Here is a 17,378-nt window from a genome sequence, read left to right as displayed (position 1 = left end):
TCCGGGGGAGGGGGTCTCGCCAGCCTCTCCACAGGTGAGAACGATGCAGCAGCGCCCGTTCCCAGGCCTACACGGCCAAGGCTCCGCGGGCAGGACCCGGACGCTGGGCGCGGCTCTGACCCTGACCTCCCTCAGCCTCGCCCTCCCCGCGGCGCAGGGGTCTTCCGTGGGGAGCAGCGCGGGCAACTCAGCCAACCCGCTCCGTGCAGAGCTCTGGGTGACAACTGCCATCGGGACCCCAGCCCTGTCTCTCCCGAGACCACACTGCCGCCCGCCTGCTCTCACAGGCCCAGGACCGAACTCATTTCCTTCCAAAAGACGTGCTCCTCACTGTCGCTTAAACACCTCAACAACCCACGGCTGACACGTGACGGACATGCCCCAAGGAGGTGCTCGCGGGCCGGGCCTCAGCCTGTCCCCAGAGAGGGGTCTGCCACAGCAGCGTGGCTGGGAGGCTCCCCACGTCTCCTCACTGCTGCTCAGCACGGCACACAAGGCCGTGCCCTGGGAGGAGGGGGAAGGAAAAGGCAGAGCAGCAGCCCCAGGACGGGCGGACACGCGTGTCCGGGGCCAGGAGAGCCCAGGCTGGATTGGGGCAGTCTCGCACACCTCGGTGTGGACTGCCACGCCACGTGCATCGTCCCCTCCCGGGAACCATCCTCCACTAGATCCTGTCACCTTCACCTCTTCGCACAATATCGCCGCACTCGGCCCCGGTCTCACCGTTTCCTCCGGCCTCCCTGCGTGTGTCCAGTATTCCCCCTCCAGTTCACTCTCCCACCCCAGGAACGGCTTCCTAAAACATGAGGAGTTGAATGGCTTCCTTGATTAAAAAAAAAAGCACCCTCAAGGATCAACGTCAGCCTTGAAGTGTTGCTACTAAAGCCGAGACCAGCCCTGCGCCCTCTCCGGCCTCCTGTCCTGCCGCCCTCGCCGCCCACACACCCGCCACACAGCCGCGCTTCAGGCTTTCTGTGCCTGCGGCCCCTCTCGTCCTCCCCTTCCCCTGGGCCACCCCGACCCAGCTCTTTCTCTAGCACCTCTCCCGAGGCGTTAGCACTGAGGGCTCCCACCTTCTCCATCCAGACTGTGAGCCCCTCGGGGCGGCTACACTCGGCAGCGACGGCGAGGAAGGAGACAGTCACGCGTGTGCTGAGGGCACGCCCCCGCCTCCCCCATCTGCACACCATTCCTTTCTTTTGAGATGATCCCTGTACCGACTGTCCAAAGTGCACGACGCCACGTTGGTCCTCCCCCAGCCAAACTATCTCCCCTTAACCTCTCACGTCCTACGACGACCGCCCCGTTTACTCCCCGAGTACCCACCGCCACCACCCCTCCCTTCGACTACAGGCCACACGGGCTCAGAGGAGGTGCTCCTCGGGGTCCGGGCCCACGGCACCGGGACCATCACAGGCGCCCAGGAAGCGTCTGCAAGGCCCACGTCAGCCCTCGCACAGGCCTCCCGTGCAAAACCCCGTAGCAATTAAAGCGACCACTGGGCTCGGGCCCTGGCGGAGCCCACTTCACCACGTACCTGGCCAAGGACAGGTTCTGGAGAGAAGCCGCTGCGTCTGAAATCACGGAAAGGTGACCGGAGGAGGCAGTTTCCTTCGAGGGCGGCGCGGGGCCTCTGCGGGGACGACCCGCTCCCAGGCCGCCTCCCCGCCGGCGCCCCGCCCCACCTGCCCGCGCCCGCTCACCTGTAGGCCCACGGCGACACGCTGCGCAGGTTGGTGGGCGGCCGGAAGCGGCGGTCGGCGGGCCTGCCCCCGGCCGGGCAGCTGGCGTTGCGCGCCTGCTCGCGCGGGCCCAACTGCAGCGTGTGGTGGAAGGCGCCGAGCACGCCGGCCGCCAGCCGCCCGTACAGCTGCTCCAGGAGCTCCTCCGGCCGGTCCGCGCAGCCCCGCGCCCGCGCCGGCCGCCGGCCCGCCCTCGGGGCGCCCCCCGCCCGGCCCGGCGACAGCGCCAGCAGGACGCCGGCCACCAGCACCCAGACCTGCGGGACAGGCCGCGCTCAGCGCCGCGCGGAGGAGGGGCCCACGCCCCGCCCCGCGCCCCCTCCCCGCGCCCCGCCCCCGGGCCCGAGCCCCCGCCCGCGCGCCCCCCGCCCCGAGCCTCCAGCGCCCCGACCCCCGACTCCCGGCCCGCGCCCCCGCCCGGAGGATGGGTGCGGACCACGCCGGCCCCCGCGCGCCCTCCCCGCCCGCGCGCCGCCCGCGGGGACCCCGGGGCCCTGCGCCGCGCCGGCCCGCGCGCCCCCCGCCGCCGCCGCCCCGAGCCGGGGTCTGCGCGGGGCGCGGGTGCGCGGTGCGCGTGTGCGTGTGCCGGCCGGGCTGCTGCGCCGCGGGCTGCGAGTGCCTGTGACGGCGCCGCGGGGACCCCTCGGCGGCCCCTGCGTGTCCCGGGCGCGCGGGCCGCACGAGGCCGCCGCCGGACCCCGGACGGACGGCGTCTGCACGCGGCGCGCGGGGACAGGAGACGTCGGCTGCTGGGGAAGCGCGCTCACCGGCGGCCCCAGCATCTCCCCGAAGTGCCTCCGGTGGTCGCAGCGGCGCGGACTCGTCCGAGCGGAGCGGCGCGGCGCTGAGCGGAAGGAGGCGGCCTCGCTTGGAAGGGAAGTCGGACAGGTCCTGGCTCGGGTGGGAAGAGCCTCCCGGCGGCTGAAGCGCTCCGGGAACAGCACGGGCCACCTGGAGAAGAGCCTCTTCTTTACGACGACTTCCTCTCCGAGATGCCGTGGTTCCGAGAAACCTATTGGAGATTTTCAAGTGTTTCCTCCAGGGTGAGGAGAGGCCGCGTCTCCCCCCTGAACACCCGGGAGGCCGTGCGCCCCTCCACCAACTCTCACATCCAAGTACCAAACCTTCTACCCAGCTTGTGCTTTTGTGGCCGGAACTGGGCATCACTTGGGCGCTGCAGGGTCGGAGAGTCCTGCTCCGTGATGACGAAATTGTAAGTGCGCGCAGGCATGTGAAATAAGCCTGATATTCTGTAAATAAAGAAAACGCTTAAATGAAGGAATTCTGTTTCAAGGACAGAAAAAAACACGCTCATTTGCTCATTCTATAAATTAATGCTGAATGCTTTTTAGGTGGCAGGCTAGTGATTAGGGCCATCTTACAGCAGTCATACTTTGCAAATAAGAACAAAAGATTGACAACAGCTGAAAGGTTTTCCAAAGTGTAGAAAACACTTAATTGGTGTCTCCCTAAATGGTTTGCAGCTGTGGTATCTGCCTTGTAAACCATTGGTTAAACTACATTTCAGTTACGCTGTGTAGAAAAACAACACTTCTGTACGCCTTGAATATTCTATAACTGAAGAGTTTAGGAATTTATTTACTGCTAAAAAGTCCCAGAAATCTCCAATTTAAGCGGTTTAAGCAATTTACAGCTTGGGGAGTAAACGTCTGTTCTGAGGTTACAGAACTTTTTTTCTAAGTAGCAGATAAATTGTTTATGTTCTTTGTTTCCCTTCTGGTAAAATGGGAATAAACATGTCAATATATAAACACATACTTGGGTTTTTTTTTAATTTGGTAAGCGTGTGGGAGTCCTTTAGGAGGGAGACCATCATTACAGAGTTTCATAGGAATTCTCAATACATCCTTTCAAAGGGAAGGGGATACCGTGCCGGACTGTTCATGCTGTTGTGTTCTTCAACACCTTCTACTGCCTGGTAACATGGCAACTTCTCTCTCCTCCCTTGTTACTTGGAAATGAAAATATTTACTTTCCAGCAATTTTCATTTTGTGAAAGATCATAAACTACTGAAAATGTTGGTCCATTTAATAGAACAAAACACACCTTTGCGATTAAACAATTGAGAAAATGTCGTATAAACAGGTGCAAAATGTCAATTTATAATAATTACCCTCAAATCTAAACATATTTATGAACATGTGAAATAAACATGTTAATAGTTAAATCCAAAATTAAGTGAGAAAAAGGCAACCAATACTCAAAAATCAACCTCATTGTTTCCTTGGAAACGAATGCCTTTCCAGAAGTCTCCACTCAAGAAGTTACCATCCCTGTTGTCACAAAAGCTTGGTTTAAGGTCACCTCCGCCCCTCCCTCTCACCCCTGGGTGGCTCAGCTGCCCCAGACCAGGCCTAGCGTGACTCACTCAGCACGGCCAGCTGTTGGGGGTCCTGTGCATACCATCACTCCAGGGCCAACGTGGGCCTGGCCGTTTCCACACTTACCTTCGTGCATCAGCGATAGACACGTGGTGCAGACCTCTCCCTCTTGTGAGGATCAGGTTTCCCGCCGCGTCTCTTCACTGTCATCTTCTCGGTCAGCACCTGGCCTCCCACCACCCCATTCATCATCCCGGCACCCTTAACACCTGCGAGAGGGCTCTCTCGATGCCTGGCCTCTAGTGGCTACCTTAACTCTGACTGTCTTCTCTCCCGTTGGGCTCAACTCTGGAAGCGTGTGCTTATGCCTCAGAGGTCATCATCACCAGTGCCGGCCCCTCCCGAGCATGCAGTTTCCTCCCTGACGCAGCACCTCCTCTCCTCACCACGCCTGGAACCCTCTGATCTCATCAAGTCTTCTGATCCCACCTCTTCACCAGCCACCTCCTCAAGTCCATTTCCCTTCTTGTCTGGCGCAGAGTTCATGGTTCAACACCACCACCACAGCCTTGCGAGCACCTTAGTGCCCCGCTGCATTCACCTGGGATAACCTCAGCTCTGTCGAGTTCATGCAGCTGGGCTGACTGGACTCCGTTCTGATTTACGTCACACGTCTCAGGTTACCGTTCCACTCACGCATCCATCACACCTTCCGAGTCACAGGCTTTCCCCAAGATCGCTGATTCCCATTTCCTTCCACAAATCTGTCCTCCCCAGCCCCCTCGCCGTGCTCTGCACACACAGGTGCTCTGGCACTGACGCTGCCAGCCTGCTTGCATCCGACTCCCACGTGTGTCCTGCTGTCTGTCCTGATACGCTTGTCAAGCCCTTTCTCGACCCCAGGTCACACCACTGCCCGCATTTCTCTGTCCATCTTACAGCAGTTGTTCTGAGTTGTCCTCATTCTCTGGCTCCAAAGCCACTTTCCTTTCTCTGCCCAACCCATGCAAATTGGGCGTTTGTCCCCACACTTCACTGCAACCGCTTCTAACAAACTTGAAATGACAGAATTACTGTTGCCAGAGTCAGTTTCCTTTATCTTGTTATATTTGTTTGTCACTGGACTTAGCTATCACTCCCTTATCCCTTGTTCCTCTTCATTCATGTTTGTATAGTGTATCTTTTTCCATCTTTTCCAACCTGTCTGCACCCTTATATTTAAAACGTGTCTCTTGTAACACATGGTTGGGTCTTATTTCTTATCGTGTTGTAATCATCAATGTAGCATCATTACTCACATAATTGGGTTGAAGTCCCACCATCCTGTTGCTTGTTTTCTATTTTTCCAGCTGTTCCTCATTCCTTTATCTGCCTTTCTTTGAATTAATCAAGTATTTTATTATCATTTTTTATCTTTCATTAGCTTTTAAAACAAACTTTTATTTTGGAATAATTTCAGATTTATGAAAAAGTTACGAATAGCACAAAGAACTCTATTTACCCTTCACTCAGGTCAGTAAAAAGGTCAACGTTTTCACACACTTGCTTTATCACTGTGTCTTTTCTGACTGCTAGGCTGCAGACATCAGGACCCTCTGTCCCACGTATCTCATTTCCTAGGAACTAGGGTGTGCACTTACGCAGCCGTGGTGCCATTACCCACGCTAGGGAGCCTCACAGACGGAGGCCACTCACCCACACACACTCACCAGCTGTCCCCATGGTGCTCCTAGAACACTCTCTCTGGACCAGGATCTGAACCAGGGTCAGGTGTTGCATTTAACCCGGAGCAGCTCCTCTGACATTCTCTGTCTGAGCTGGACGGTTTTCACCAGTTCAGGCCAGTGATTCTGTGGGACGTTCCTCACTGTCAGGTTCGGGTTAGACATTTTGGCAGGAACATCCGCTGAGGAACCTTGCGCACCACACCGGGAGGAACGCGACTTGGTTTGTCCTGTTATGGTCATGTTAACTTTGGTCCCTGGGCTAGGTGCTGTGCGCCAAGTTTCTCCCATGTGAAGTTAGTACAGCCCTCGTGTAATTAGTCAGTACTTTGCAGGGAAGCACTTCGAGGCTGTGCAAATGCACTGCTCCCGTGAGACTTCCCTCCACTGGCTTTGGATGACTCTTGGCTGCATCAACTACTATTGTGGTGCTTGCACAATGCTGACTTTCTGACTCCATTATTCTACATTTACTTATTAGCTGTTCTATTAGCTTAGAAATTATATATTCTTTTTAACCTCCAGTGCTTACTCAAGACTCCAAAATGTATCCTTGACTCATCAGCTGGCCACCAGCTGACCGGCGTGACCACCTGGCAGCGGTCCAGTCTCTGGGTTAGCATTGTTATATATTTTATTCCTACGTATGTTAAGCCCCACAAGGCATCATTATTTGACTGACTGATTTTTAAGCCTATAGTGCCCAGTGTTCCCAGGCAGTGCCACACCCAAGCACTGCCAGGCCCAACCCCACCAGTCGCCTTGACCAGACGAGCCTGGGCGCGTGCGGGGAAGCCTGGCTTGTCTCTGCCACTGTTCTTTTATGCACCTTCCAAAGCTTCTTTGATGCTTTGCACACTTTCTGCCTTTTCATACTTCTAGAATAATTTTCTTTTAGAAGTACTTCTAGAATTTCCTCTCTCAAATCTTGTCTGTCTGAAGGCTTTAACCTTAGAGCTTGAAGGGTACCTTCACTGGAACAGAACTCGAGGTTGGCTGAGTTCTTTCAGCACTTCAAGGGTGTCATTCAGTGTCTTCTGGCTCCGTAATTTCCATGGAGAAGCCACCCTGAGGTCTTCCTGCCGCCCCTCTGAAGGCAGCGCGCCCCCGTGACGTGGCTGCTGGGAGGGATCTGTCTGCCTTTGGCTCTCACAAGCCGAGCGCCCTGTGCCTGGGAGTAGCTTCCTTTGCACCTCTCACTGCTGTCCACGTGGCTTCCTCAGTCTGTGGGCTGACATCTTCCATCAGTCTGCAGAAATTCTAGACATTCTCTCTTTAAACCCTGCTTTACTCCCATTCTTTCTTCTTTCTGTGGGATTCCTGTTATATTTACTTAAACTCTTCACCACGTCCGACATGTCCTACCATCTGCTTTAGTCCTTATTTCTGTGCTTTGACTTTGATATGTTTTAATGATCTGTGCACTAATCCTGACTTCCGCTGTGTCCAGTACATTGTTAAGTCCATCTGACGACCTGACCTCAAATATCGCATCTCTCAGTTCTAGGCCTCTCAGTTCTAGCTCATCTGTTTGGCTCTTGCTCATAGATTCCAACTCTGTTGCAATTCTCCAGCTTTCCACCCGTCTTGTCTGCCTTTCCACTACTGCATGTAAGATACTTGTTGTGGTCACTGTGAAGTCCTGGGCCGTCAGGCCTGCTATCTGTGTTCTCTAGGTGTCGTTTCTGTTTGTCTTGATCATTGGCCATTTCTCACCTCTTTATTTATCACATCCCACATGTTGTACACACAAGAACCACAAAGGCCTCAAATGACGGCGTTACCAGAGGAAGTTCCTCTTTCTTCTGCCGGTCGCAGAGGACTTGGGACTACTGACCTCGGTGCACCATGGCCTGAGCTGGGTCAGTTTCTATAGGAGTCAGGCCACCTAGCTCACATCTGTCCTTCCAGGCTTTGGCTGAGAGCCTGGCAGCTGTGTCTTGGCCGCAAAGGAGGGCGAGGGGGCCGGCCAGCCCCTGGAGATCTTGAATCTAGAACACGAGCCTGCCCCACGCAGCTTCACAGAACATCCGATGTCCTGAGAGGGGACCAGCTGTACACTCGTGGAATGTCCTTCCCTCTAGCAGGGCTTTGTTCCCCAAGAACTGTAAAACTGTGGGAGACGTGACTTTAAGTCTCTGAGGCTTTTGAAGCTTTAAAGCCTCCAGCTCAGTCCCCAGGCTCAAGCACGGCTGCAGAGCTCAGCAGGGCACAAGGCCGGTCAGAGCCCTGAGGCTCCTCCAAGTTTCCAGTTCACGGTGCCCACCCCACCAGGAGCTCTGCAGGTGTCTCCCCTCCCAGGAGAGCCCCTTTCCAATTCTCAGCCTGCTCCAGACAGGCCACTGTCTCCTGAGACGAACAAGCCAAGGTCACCAGCCCACTGGGAAGCGGCGCCTTCCTCTCCAGACTTCTGGTTTGGTCTTGTTAGTCCACAGCTCTCCAGTCACTTTCAACAGTGACTGACTTGTTGTTTTCCCCTGGTTGTCAGAGTGGGAGCGCTGGCCTGCCAGGCCCTATGGTGTCCTCCCTGGAACTGGGAGACCCCCCGCCCTGAGGCCCCCCTCACCTGCTGCTCTGCCGACTTCTCTGTTGGGTGGTCGGGGAGGGGTCTTCTCTCCCCTCTCCCCCGAGCGATCGCCTTCGGTTCACGGTAGTACACACTAGCTGTACTCGGACGGTTCCCAAACCTGCCTCTCAAATGGGAACGCACTCCTGAGGCTCTCATTGCTCGGGGCTGTTGGTGCCACTGGGTTGAAAGCGGAAAAACTACGGAAAAGAGCAACAAGGTCATGGTTTGGTATTTTCTCTTACTATGTTTTGTACTGCCTCCAAAACCTAATTGTTCTAATAGCTTTATAACACCCATGAGGCAAGATTTCCCAAGACTCATGGTTTCCAAACTCCAAGTAATTTAGCTTGAATAAAGACTCACAGTGCATACGACCTAGCACGGTACTTTTCAAGCTGCAAACCCGGAAATGAACGTAGTGTTGTCACTACTAATACTCTGTTTTAATGAAATCCTAGAAGACGGCAGTACACACTGCAGGAACAGGGGGCACTTTGTGACACACATGCTCACACGTGTGTGGGTCCAGGTGGTGCTACCAGGCTGGTTTCTTACTGTGGGTCAATGTTTCCACAAGGGTTAAGTCAGTCGCTGGCCCAAAATACTAGTTTTACATGTCTTTATTCCATTAAACATAAAACAAAAACTAAACCCACACTCACACAACAGAATATGCTTATTCAAAGTTTTGAGAGTGTGCAAAGTTAACGTTTGGATACTTAATCCGAAGTTTAACATGAGTATTATCTTGTAAGGCAACTTCTTTCCTTTAATAAATAATATATTAAAATAGGTGTTATTCTGGAAGCAAATCATCTCCTAACTCTTCGTCAGCAAAGTCATCCTCGTCGACTCTCTTTTTGGCTGCAGTTTTCGGTCTTTCCATCTGCGGGCCAAGTGGGTCCACATAGGAGGCATCTAGGTTTCAAAACAGACGTTACGTTAGAGATTTACAGACACTGCTACACAGAAGAGCAGAGCAAGTGTGGAAACAGCCTCATCAGCAAGACTGAACAAGTCGGAGTGAGCAGAAACACCCCCAAGTCACTCCCAACTCTGCAGTGACCTCTCAGGGACGCCCTGCCCGGACCCCCGGGGCTGGGGGCGGGGCTGTCGGGGGCGGGGCCGTCGGGGCCGTGGGGCGGGGGCGGGGCTGTCGGGGGCGGGGCCGTCGGGGCCGTCAGGGGCGGGGCGGGGCGGGGCCGTCAGGGGCGGGGCGGGGCGGGGCACTCGCCCAGCTCTTTGCTGCTGCAGCTCTCGTAGGGCTCCCCGGCGCCCGGCAGGGCGCGGAGCTGGGCGCTGAGTCGCTCCCCTTTGCTGCCGCCGCTGTCTGGAAACAGAAACAAAGACGCCCGCTCAGCTCGCTGCGTTGCGAATCTTAACGCACACTTACCTGCCCAGAACCAGGCAGGTTGCTTCAATTGGAAGCCATGTTCCAAGGGATGTAATTCTTGTTTCCTGAAATGTAAAGGAAATCCCTCGCTGGGAACCTATGGTGGTGTCTTTACCCGGACTCTTCCGAGCGTGTGCTGAGACTCGGGCCAACACAGCCCAGAGAAGCAGGCAGCGGCCTGTCCCCTCCCCTCCCCACAGCGGACCCGGGGCGGCACCATCCGCACTTGGAACTCGTGGGGTTTAGCGCTCCCTGTGAAGTGGACTTTCAGGTGACCTGGCTCGACTGTTTCTCTGAACTGATGTTTTGGCACCGAGCTGCTAAAACCTTAAGCCAAAATTACGCATTTACAAGAGTAATGCATTTTTACTTCAAGTGGTTAAAACAAGTTCATTTCATTTTAAGTTAATTTTGTAAAAACCAAACTAAAGTACTTAAAGTCTGGAATGGATATTCAAAATTCTAAACCAAAACTATTGCTTCTCAGTGTAATTTGTATCAAGTGATAACAATACACCATCTACTCAGCACCCTCATTCACACCAACCCCCAGAATAACACCCTGGGGTGACAGAGCCGGGGTGTGAGACTGGAGTCGGGAGACCACAGACTCACGCCTGTGAATGTGAGTCTGGTGGTAACAGCAGCAGGGACCTTTTATTACACTAGTCACATGTATTCTGTGTCACCTCCTTTAAGCAGCAGCAATGGTTCTCCAAGTGTGGTCCCAGGACCACCAGCAGCTGGGACTTTGTCAGAAATAAAAGTCCTGGGCCTGTCACAGACTGACTCAGAAATGCTGGGTCAGGCAGTCTCTCTTAACGAGCCTTCCCAGTGACTGTGATACACGCTGAAATCTGAGGACCCCTCAAGAGGAAGGGTGCTGAGGCTTATGAAGTCAGTTAACAGAGAAGTAAGGCTGCAATGAGACCAGTCTGGTCCAGACAAAAAAAAGAACAATTTTCAAGGGCCCTCAAGCATTTTAGAAATAGGTATTTTATATAAACTAATAATTCTGATATATATGTTCCCTGTGGTCCTCTCTCCTAGGCAACACTTTAAAAATCTAGTTGTAGGCACTGCATTTACTTTAACATATTACACTGACACCAGCTCAAGGCTGGCCTCACTTGGATTCATCCCTTTCCCCTGTTCCAGTGGTGGGTCCAGTTCAGAAACACTGGCCAAACCTTTCCATGTTGGATGCACCTGTGCATGGCTGGGCATCCAGGGCAGAGGGGAGGATGGGGGGCCAGGCTCCCTGTAACACGCAGGTTGTACTGGAGTTCGTGACAGGCAGGACAGATGGTCAGGGCCACAGAGTGGCCGCAGCGGGTGGTGTGTGGGGAGGAGGCCCTGCGAAGGGCGCTCCGGGGAAGCCCCACCAGGCAAACGAGGGAGAGGGCAGGCGATCCCCACGGCGGCCCTAGACCTCAGAGCCAGGTGGGCTGGCCCGTGGCCTATGACAGCTGGAGAGAGCAGGCCCCCAGCAAAGAGGCCCCCCGCTCAGCTCTGTTAGAGAACAGGGCTGCGGGAGGAAGCAGAGGCATCTGGGGTGATGTGACACCCAGGGATCAGGAGACAGAACAAAAAGGCAAGTGTCAGAAGAGAGGTAACCACGCGCTGCTTTAAACCTGCACCAAAAGAACTGGCAGCCAGCCAGCCTGCAAGAGGGCTCCGCCCCAGAGCCTGGACTCTGAGAACAAAGCTCATCTGTGAGCAGAACTGCCCTGTTGGGCTGAACTGGGCTGGACGAGGGCAGGAAACGTGTGCAAAGAGCAGGAGGCCGCCCAGGAGGTGACCTTCCCACAGAGAGGCACCTCCCTGCACTCACTCTCAGACCTGCTGCACTGGGGTCCCTCCACCCCCTGACCAGGGCTGCCAGGCACAGAACGGCAGGGTTAAGGAGTCTGGGGACACCCTGAGGGGCTGGCAGAGCCAGGAGGAGGGTGGGTGGCGGAGGCGCTCCTTAGCCCTCCCGAGGTGGGTGTGGGTGTCCTCGGGGACACTTTCTGGGGTGGCTGGCACCCTCCCCTGTGCCCCACCTCAGCACCAACCTGCCCAGTGGTCCTGAGGGCACCTTGCCAGGAGGGCCTCCGATTCCGAAATAGATTTTCAGGTGCGGCTGTCTGGGGAACTCGAGCAACACTTCACAAGCCTTCGACTGCCAGGGAAAGCCCCAGGCCACTGGGCAGCTGGTGGTTGGGTTTGGGAGTAACTGGTTGGTTCCTCTGAACTTCAGGTTCTTAGAGAGGAAGGGAGGGCTCTTAAGGATGGGAGTCTAGTCCTTGAATTTCAGTAAATAATTGATGCTCCCTGGGGGTTCTCAAGACAATTACTCCTTAAGGGGATAATCAATTCAGAAGAGGCAGGCATCACGGGGGTGTTGGTGTCCCCCACCACCTGGGAAGGTTGCCCTGGCACACATGGGACTCAGGCTCAGTGCTGCTCCTACCAACTTCTCAAGCTCTGCGTGATGGCCCCTGGGGCCCAGGGGCCACAGGCCAGGACTGTGGACTCAGCAGGAGCAGCTGGACTGACTCTTGGGGAATCTAGAGGTCTTGCCGGGACCAGATGCCCCGCTGACGGTAACTGAGCTCCCACCTCGGGGACTGCCTCATCCCAGCTGCAACCGCACACACCAGGCAGCTCTCTCAGCAGCACCGGAGTGCACGTCCCTCCAAGCAGACCCTGATTTCCTTGAGGAAACCGTGTCTCATCCGTCCCTGTGTCCCTGGCCCCCAGCACAGGGCGTCTGCACCCAGTGTGCGTCCAGTCACTGACTGAATGGAAGAAGGCCACCTAAGCCCAGGGCCACAGCCGTCTGTGTCGTGATCCTGGATCACAGGCGCAGCAGAGCGAAGGCGGGCCCTGCGTGCACAGCAGCAGTGGGAGTGGACACGCAGACCCCAGCTCAGCACTCGCTCTTCCAGTTAGTTTCCCTGAAACCACCAGGTTTCCCCTAAATGTAACTCGCACTCCTCCTAAGGTAGGGAAAGGAGGGAGATTTTGTTGACAGGGAAAAGGCGAAAACACTTAACAAGCCCTCACATCAAGTAACGACACCACAGGCAGGAATCACCCACAGCACGTGTGCGGCTGGTCAGAGACACGCAGGGCCTGGCCGCGGCCAGAGTGGCTCCCGTGCCCGCCTGGCGCTGCTGCGCACTGAGGGTGCAGGGGCCCGGGGCGGCCCGCCGCCTGGGACCACCTCATCTCCCCTGGCGCATCCTTGCAGTGGAGATTTTTAAAATGCAGCACAGTGAAACCTTATTAGTAGGGGTCATCTGTGATAATCTGTCCAGTGTGAACTTGCCTATTAACCAATTAGCAGAAACAGGTGTGGTTACTTAAGACCTAACGTCCACTAACATTTACAAATACCTGTTCACATACCAGACTGATGCTTATAAAATTAACTGGAATAAGTAAAGTTTTCCTGTGTATACAACAAACACATGGGACGTTTCTGGACTGTTTGGAGATGTTTCCAGAAGCCTGTGTACAGAAACCCATCCAGCCGAGCATTTTCAGGGAATGGGGGGACTCACCACTGCCAGCGCTCCCTTCTCTCCTGCTGCGGGAACCCCCACTGCCATCTCGGCCAGACTTTGTGCGCTGGAGCAAGAAGAAGACACGTGAGAAAGAATATACTCCTTCAAGGTCAAATGTAACTAAATGTTACATATGTAATTATACAGAGAGAGACTATAACTAAATGTTGATTTTTCAAACGCACATTACTGTGCACCCTTCAACCTCCTGCCCCTGCTGTCCTCAGGCTGGGTTCCGACTGAGCGTCAGTTGCCCAAGAGCCAGACCCGCCGGGAGAGGGACTGAGCTGTCCTGCAAGTCAAGGGTGAAGTGAGTCCTACTGAACACACAGTGCAAACGGCACCGAGGAATAAAAGTGTCGCCCTTGCTTCTGCAGACAACTTACATACCAAGTATTTTCCAGAAGTGAAAGCTCAGGTCCTGGAAAAGTGGTGGCTGAAGGGGGTGGAAGAGGAGAAGGAGCTGTTTACCTGACACGACCGGACCTCAGCTATTTCAGGGGAGAGGTCAACGGTGTTCTGAAACTCAGCTTCTGCAGGAAAGGCACTCTTAACCTCACAAGACGCCTAAGGCCTGTCCAGCAGTCTACTTTCTCAGATACAAACCTCCAAACGTGAGAAATATCTCTGAGCTCTGACATTCTCAGGTTCCTTTTTATATTTTTTGGTTATTCTGTGTTTGCCCAAGAATTTTTGTATGAATGCTGAATCTGCCTTGAGTCAGGCTGCTAGTCCTTGAATGTATAATGGCTGGTTCAGAGATGGCGGCAGTCAACGAACAGAAACACAGCTTCAATAAAGATTTACAAAATAGGCCCAACAATAGAAATGTGTTCAGAGCAGCCAGTGCAGATGGAAGCCTGCAGCCCCACCCCTACAGCAAACGCAGGGGGCAGACCAGCTGGAGAAGGGCAGGCGCAGTCTGGGGCGCGGGCAGCGACTGCGGAACATGTCACCTGGCTCTCGGCAGGGGTGGGTGCCAATGGCCAGGAGGACAGACACTCTGCCACCTTCTCAGCATTTCAACACCCAATAAAGTCCAGGGGAATCCACCCCGGCTTGGTCGACAAAGTGCCTCTCATCACATCAACACCACCGTGTGGAGGAAACTGATGGAATGGGGACAACAAGGGCAGGGAGCTGCACCTGCCGACACGGAAAGCGTTCCATGTCATTTTGATAAGTGGGGAGAAAAGCAGATTGTAAGACAGTATTTCTGTAAAAATCCCTTTTTTTTGGTAGAAAAAAGTTCCATTAAAAAATATGTATTGATATTTGTATATATTTGTAAAAATGCCTGGGAAGATAAGCACCAAAATGCTAATAGGCTAAAAATGCTAAAATATTACTTACAAAAGTAATCTACCCGAATTTTTAGAAGAACATTTTAATAGTATGAAAAAAAGATGCCATTCCCATTTTGGGGAAAAAACTGCGGGAAGGCGGCACCCGGAGGAGCAGCTGTCAGTAGAACAGAGGAGCAAACCAAGCAGGTGGGCACGGGGAGAAGGGACATCTCCTGTGAGCCTGCCCCCACCACCAGCACACGGCCAAGTGCAGCTGACACCCTCTCCTGCAATGGGACAGGAGCCCTGTCTGGGAGCTGGTGCGTCCTCGCTGTCACCTGCCCCAGGAATGACCACAAGATGCGAGGGCTGTCTGAACTTTCACAGCGATCTGACGTTTCTGACATCCAAGAACAGCATCATTTTCCAGCAACATCAGTGACAGACTGGGACAAAACACACCTGCACCACAGACAGTGTGCGAAGCGCCCACCTGGAACTCCCTCCTCAACCCACAGGTGAGGGCATGAGGCCCAGAGCTGACCAACGGTCAAGGCAGGAGGGAAGCCCAGGGCTCTGTCCACTGAATAAGGCTTTATTCCATGGGAATCAGGCTTTTGTCTTAGAACTAGGAGCAGTCACTTGTTACCTATTTAAGGATCCCTGAGAAGATTGGCTGACTTCAAATTCAAGAGAAAACAGAATTAGACATTTCTTTGCAGCTGCAGAGAATCCACGAACCCAGCCGCCCCTCCTGTCTGCACTCCAGACTCCGGGCCTCCAGAAACCAGCCCCGATCCCCACCTCCAGCTGCCCCTGCACACGTGGGGTCTCATGTTCGCTCTATTCTCCCGCCAGGCCGCGAGCAGCTGGAGCACCTGGTCGACGGCAGGCGCTTCCTGAATTGATGAACGGAGGCAACAACACAGGTGGACTCCACACAGCCAACAGAAGACGCCATGGGAACCCCGCCCTGGAAAACGTGGCCAACGCCCAGGAACCGCTCATCTGATACCATGGACGCACATCACTTGCGTCAGCTTCTGTATTCCTTCTGGATTCTGCAGATGCAGTCACACATAAAATGTGCAAAACATTCTTGCAGCTTTCACTGCATATGTAAATGTTTTATATTTCACATTATTCCTGTACAATTTTAAAGCTATGCCTTTATGAGATCTTCATACATAATCCTTTTCCTTTTAGGAAATATAACCAAAAGGGCTTCTGCTCACCTAGCTTCCGGTAACCACTGGAACTTTGGGGACAAGTACCAACTACATTTTATATTAGTTTTGAATGTCACATGTCATTTGAAATTGGCCAAGAGAAAGAACTTCTTGAAATCGTTTGACTTCTTTGGGGAAAAAAACGGCAAGTATTGGAACAGGAATTCTCTTTTTGAGTATTTTGAAAATTTAGAAATTTGGTTTTTAAAATGGAACAAATTATTAATATACTTCATTTTTGGACGGGCAATTGAACTTTTTGTATTGTGTAAGTTAGCTCTTTATCAGCTTTCTATTGCCTTCTAACAGCCTCTCCTGTCCTCTCACCCGCCCCTGGTCTGGGCTGACCCCTAACAGCCTCTCCTGTCCCCCTCCTCCTCGTGTCTCATGTCCTTGACCCTCAGGGCCCGTGATTCCCACTTTGCTCTTTTTCCACACATACAATCAAGTTTGACATAATCCCTAACAGCAAACATTTTTATGTTCAGTGAAGCAGAAACACAAAGTATCTCTTACAAAGCAGCCCTGTGTGGGGCTGCGGTGTCCAGATGTGCCCCGCCAACCCTGTGAGCAGCGTGCGGAGCCCACTCCCTGTTCAGGACCGGGGGCCAGCGCAAAGGGAGAACAGTCATCTCTGTCAAGTTCCAGGACGGGGATGCACTTCTCTGAAAAGCCAGTCCAGAGAAATAAACTTCTAGCTTTAACACCTGAAACAGGAGATAGGGCCTTGGGGGAGATCCTTCATCCTGACCCCAAGAACCTGGGCCCGTTTATCTTTCCTTCCGAGGTCTGCACAAGTCCTTTTCCATTTTATAGCAGTTTTCTGAAGTCAACGGCCTGATTTACTTTGTGTCTTTTCCCTGCATCCTGAGCTGGTAATTGGATCATGTGAAGGTAACGCTTTGGGAGCAGAACTCTAGATCAGTGCTTCTCAGGTATTCGTGAGTAAAGCATTACCTGGAGAACTGGTTTGAGGACCACACACACAGGTTCTTGGACTCCATCCATACCCAGAGATTTTGATTCCAGGGCTGGAGGTCTGGGGTGGGGCCCAGGACGTACCTGTAACTCTAAGGGGCGCCCAGCTGACCCAGAAATTCGACTGGCCCGCAGACCATACTGGGAAGCGCTGTTCTGAGACCCCAGCTCCCGGTCAGGATCCGGTGAGCTCCTGGCAAGGCCCATTTTAATTTAAGCCATGGTCAGAGTTACCAACTTTTCTGGATGCAGAAAAAGTCAAGTCTCAGTAGGGGGAGCGGTACAGCTCGGAGGAAGAGCATGTGCCCAGCAGACATGAGGTTCTGGGTTCAGTACCCAGTATCTTCATTAAATAAACAGATAAATTACCTACCCACACCCAACAACAACAACGAAAAAATAAAGAAGAAAAAGCATGGATAATATAGAGAGGGAAGTAATTACCTGCACCAGCCTTGCCTACTATTCACAACACGGCAGGACACAGCAGTGAGGGGTCTGGACTTGGGAGCCAGCTTGCCTCGACTTGAACCTTAGTCTGCCCCCAGTAGCTGTGTGAC

At 53.8% G+C, this 17,378-nt stretch overlaps 2 protein-coding genes across 5 annotated transcripts in view; both read right to left on the bottom strand.

The window, feature by feature from the left end:
• The window catches only part of IL17D (interleukin 17D), a 31,607-nt gene extending 22,829 nt beyond the window's left edge, over positions 1-8,778 (bottom strand). Inside the window, exons 1-4 of one of the 3 annotated variants that reach the window (XM_072975970.1) lie at positions 8,376-8,778; positions 2,852-2,992; positions 2,510-2,754; positions 1,704-1,999 (exon numbers count right to left, since the gene is read on the bottom strand). In XM_072975970.1, the coding sequence (XP_072832071.1) occupies positions 1,704-1,999; positions 2,510-2,754; positions 2,852-2,906 (596 nt within the window). In that variant the 5' untranslated portion in view covers positions 2,907-2,992; positions 8,376-8,778. Of the gene's footprint in view, positions 1-1,703; positions 2,000-2,509; positions 2,755-2,851; positions 2,993-4,211; positions 5,309-5,794; positions 5,823-8,375 lie in introns of those variants that run through there. The other 2 variants (XM_072975968.1, XM_072975969.1) reach the window with 2 other exon arrangements.
• A 204-nt stretch (positions 8,779-8,982) lies between these two features.
• IFT88 (intraflagellar transport 88) overlaps positions 8,983-17,378 on the bottom strand; it is a 57,132-nt gene continuing 48,736 nt past the window's right edge. For both annotated transcript variants that reach the window (XM_072975967.1, XM_072975965.1), the window contains exons 24-26: positions 13,323-13,389; positions 9,617-9,708; positions 8,983-9,300 (exon numbers count right to left, since the gene is read on the bottom strand). In XM_072975967.1, the coding sequence (XP_072832068.1) occupies positions 9,175-9,300; positions 9,617-9,708; positions 13,323-13,389 (285 nt within the window). In that variant the 3' untranslated portion in view covers positions 8,983-9,174. The remainder of the gene's footprint in view (positions 9,301-9,616; positions 9,709-13,322; positions 13,390-17,378) is intronic.

Source organism: Vicugna pacos, chromosome 14 (assembly GCF_048564905.1).
Source record: "Vicugna pacos chromosome 14, VicPac4, whole genome shotgun sequence".
NCBI classification, from domain to species: Eukaryota; Metazoa; Chordata; class Mammalia; order Artiodactyla; family Camelidae; genus Vicugna; species Vicugna pacos.
This window is presented reverse-complemented; position numbering and strand designations above follow the sequence as displayed.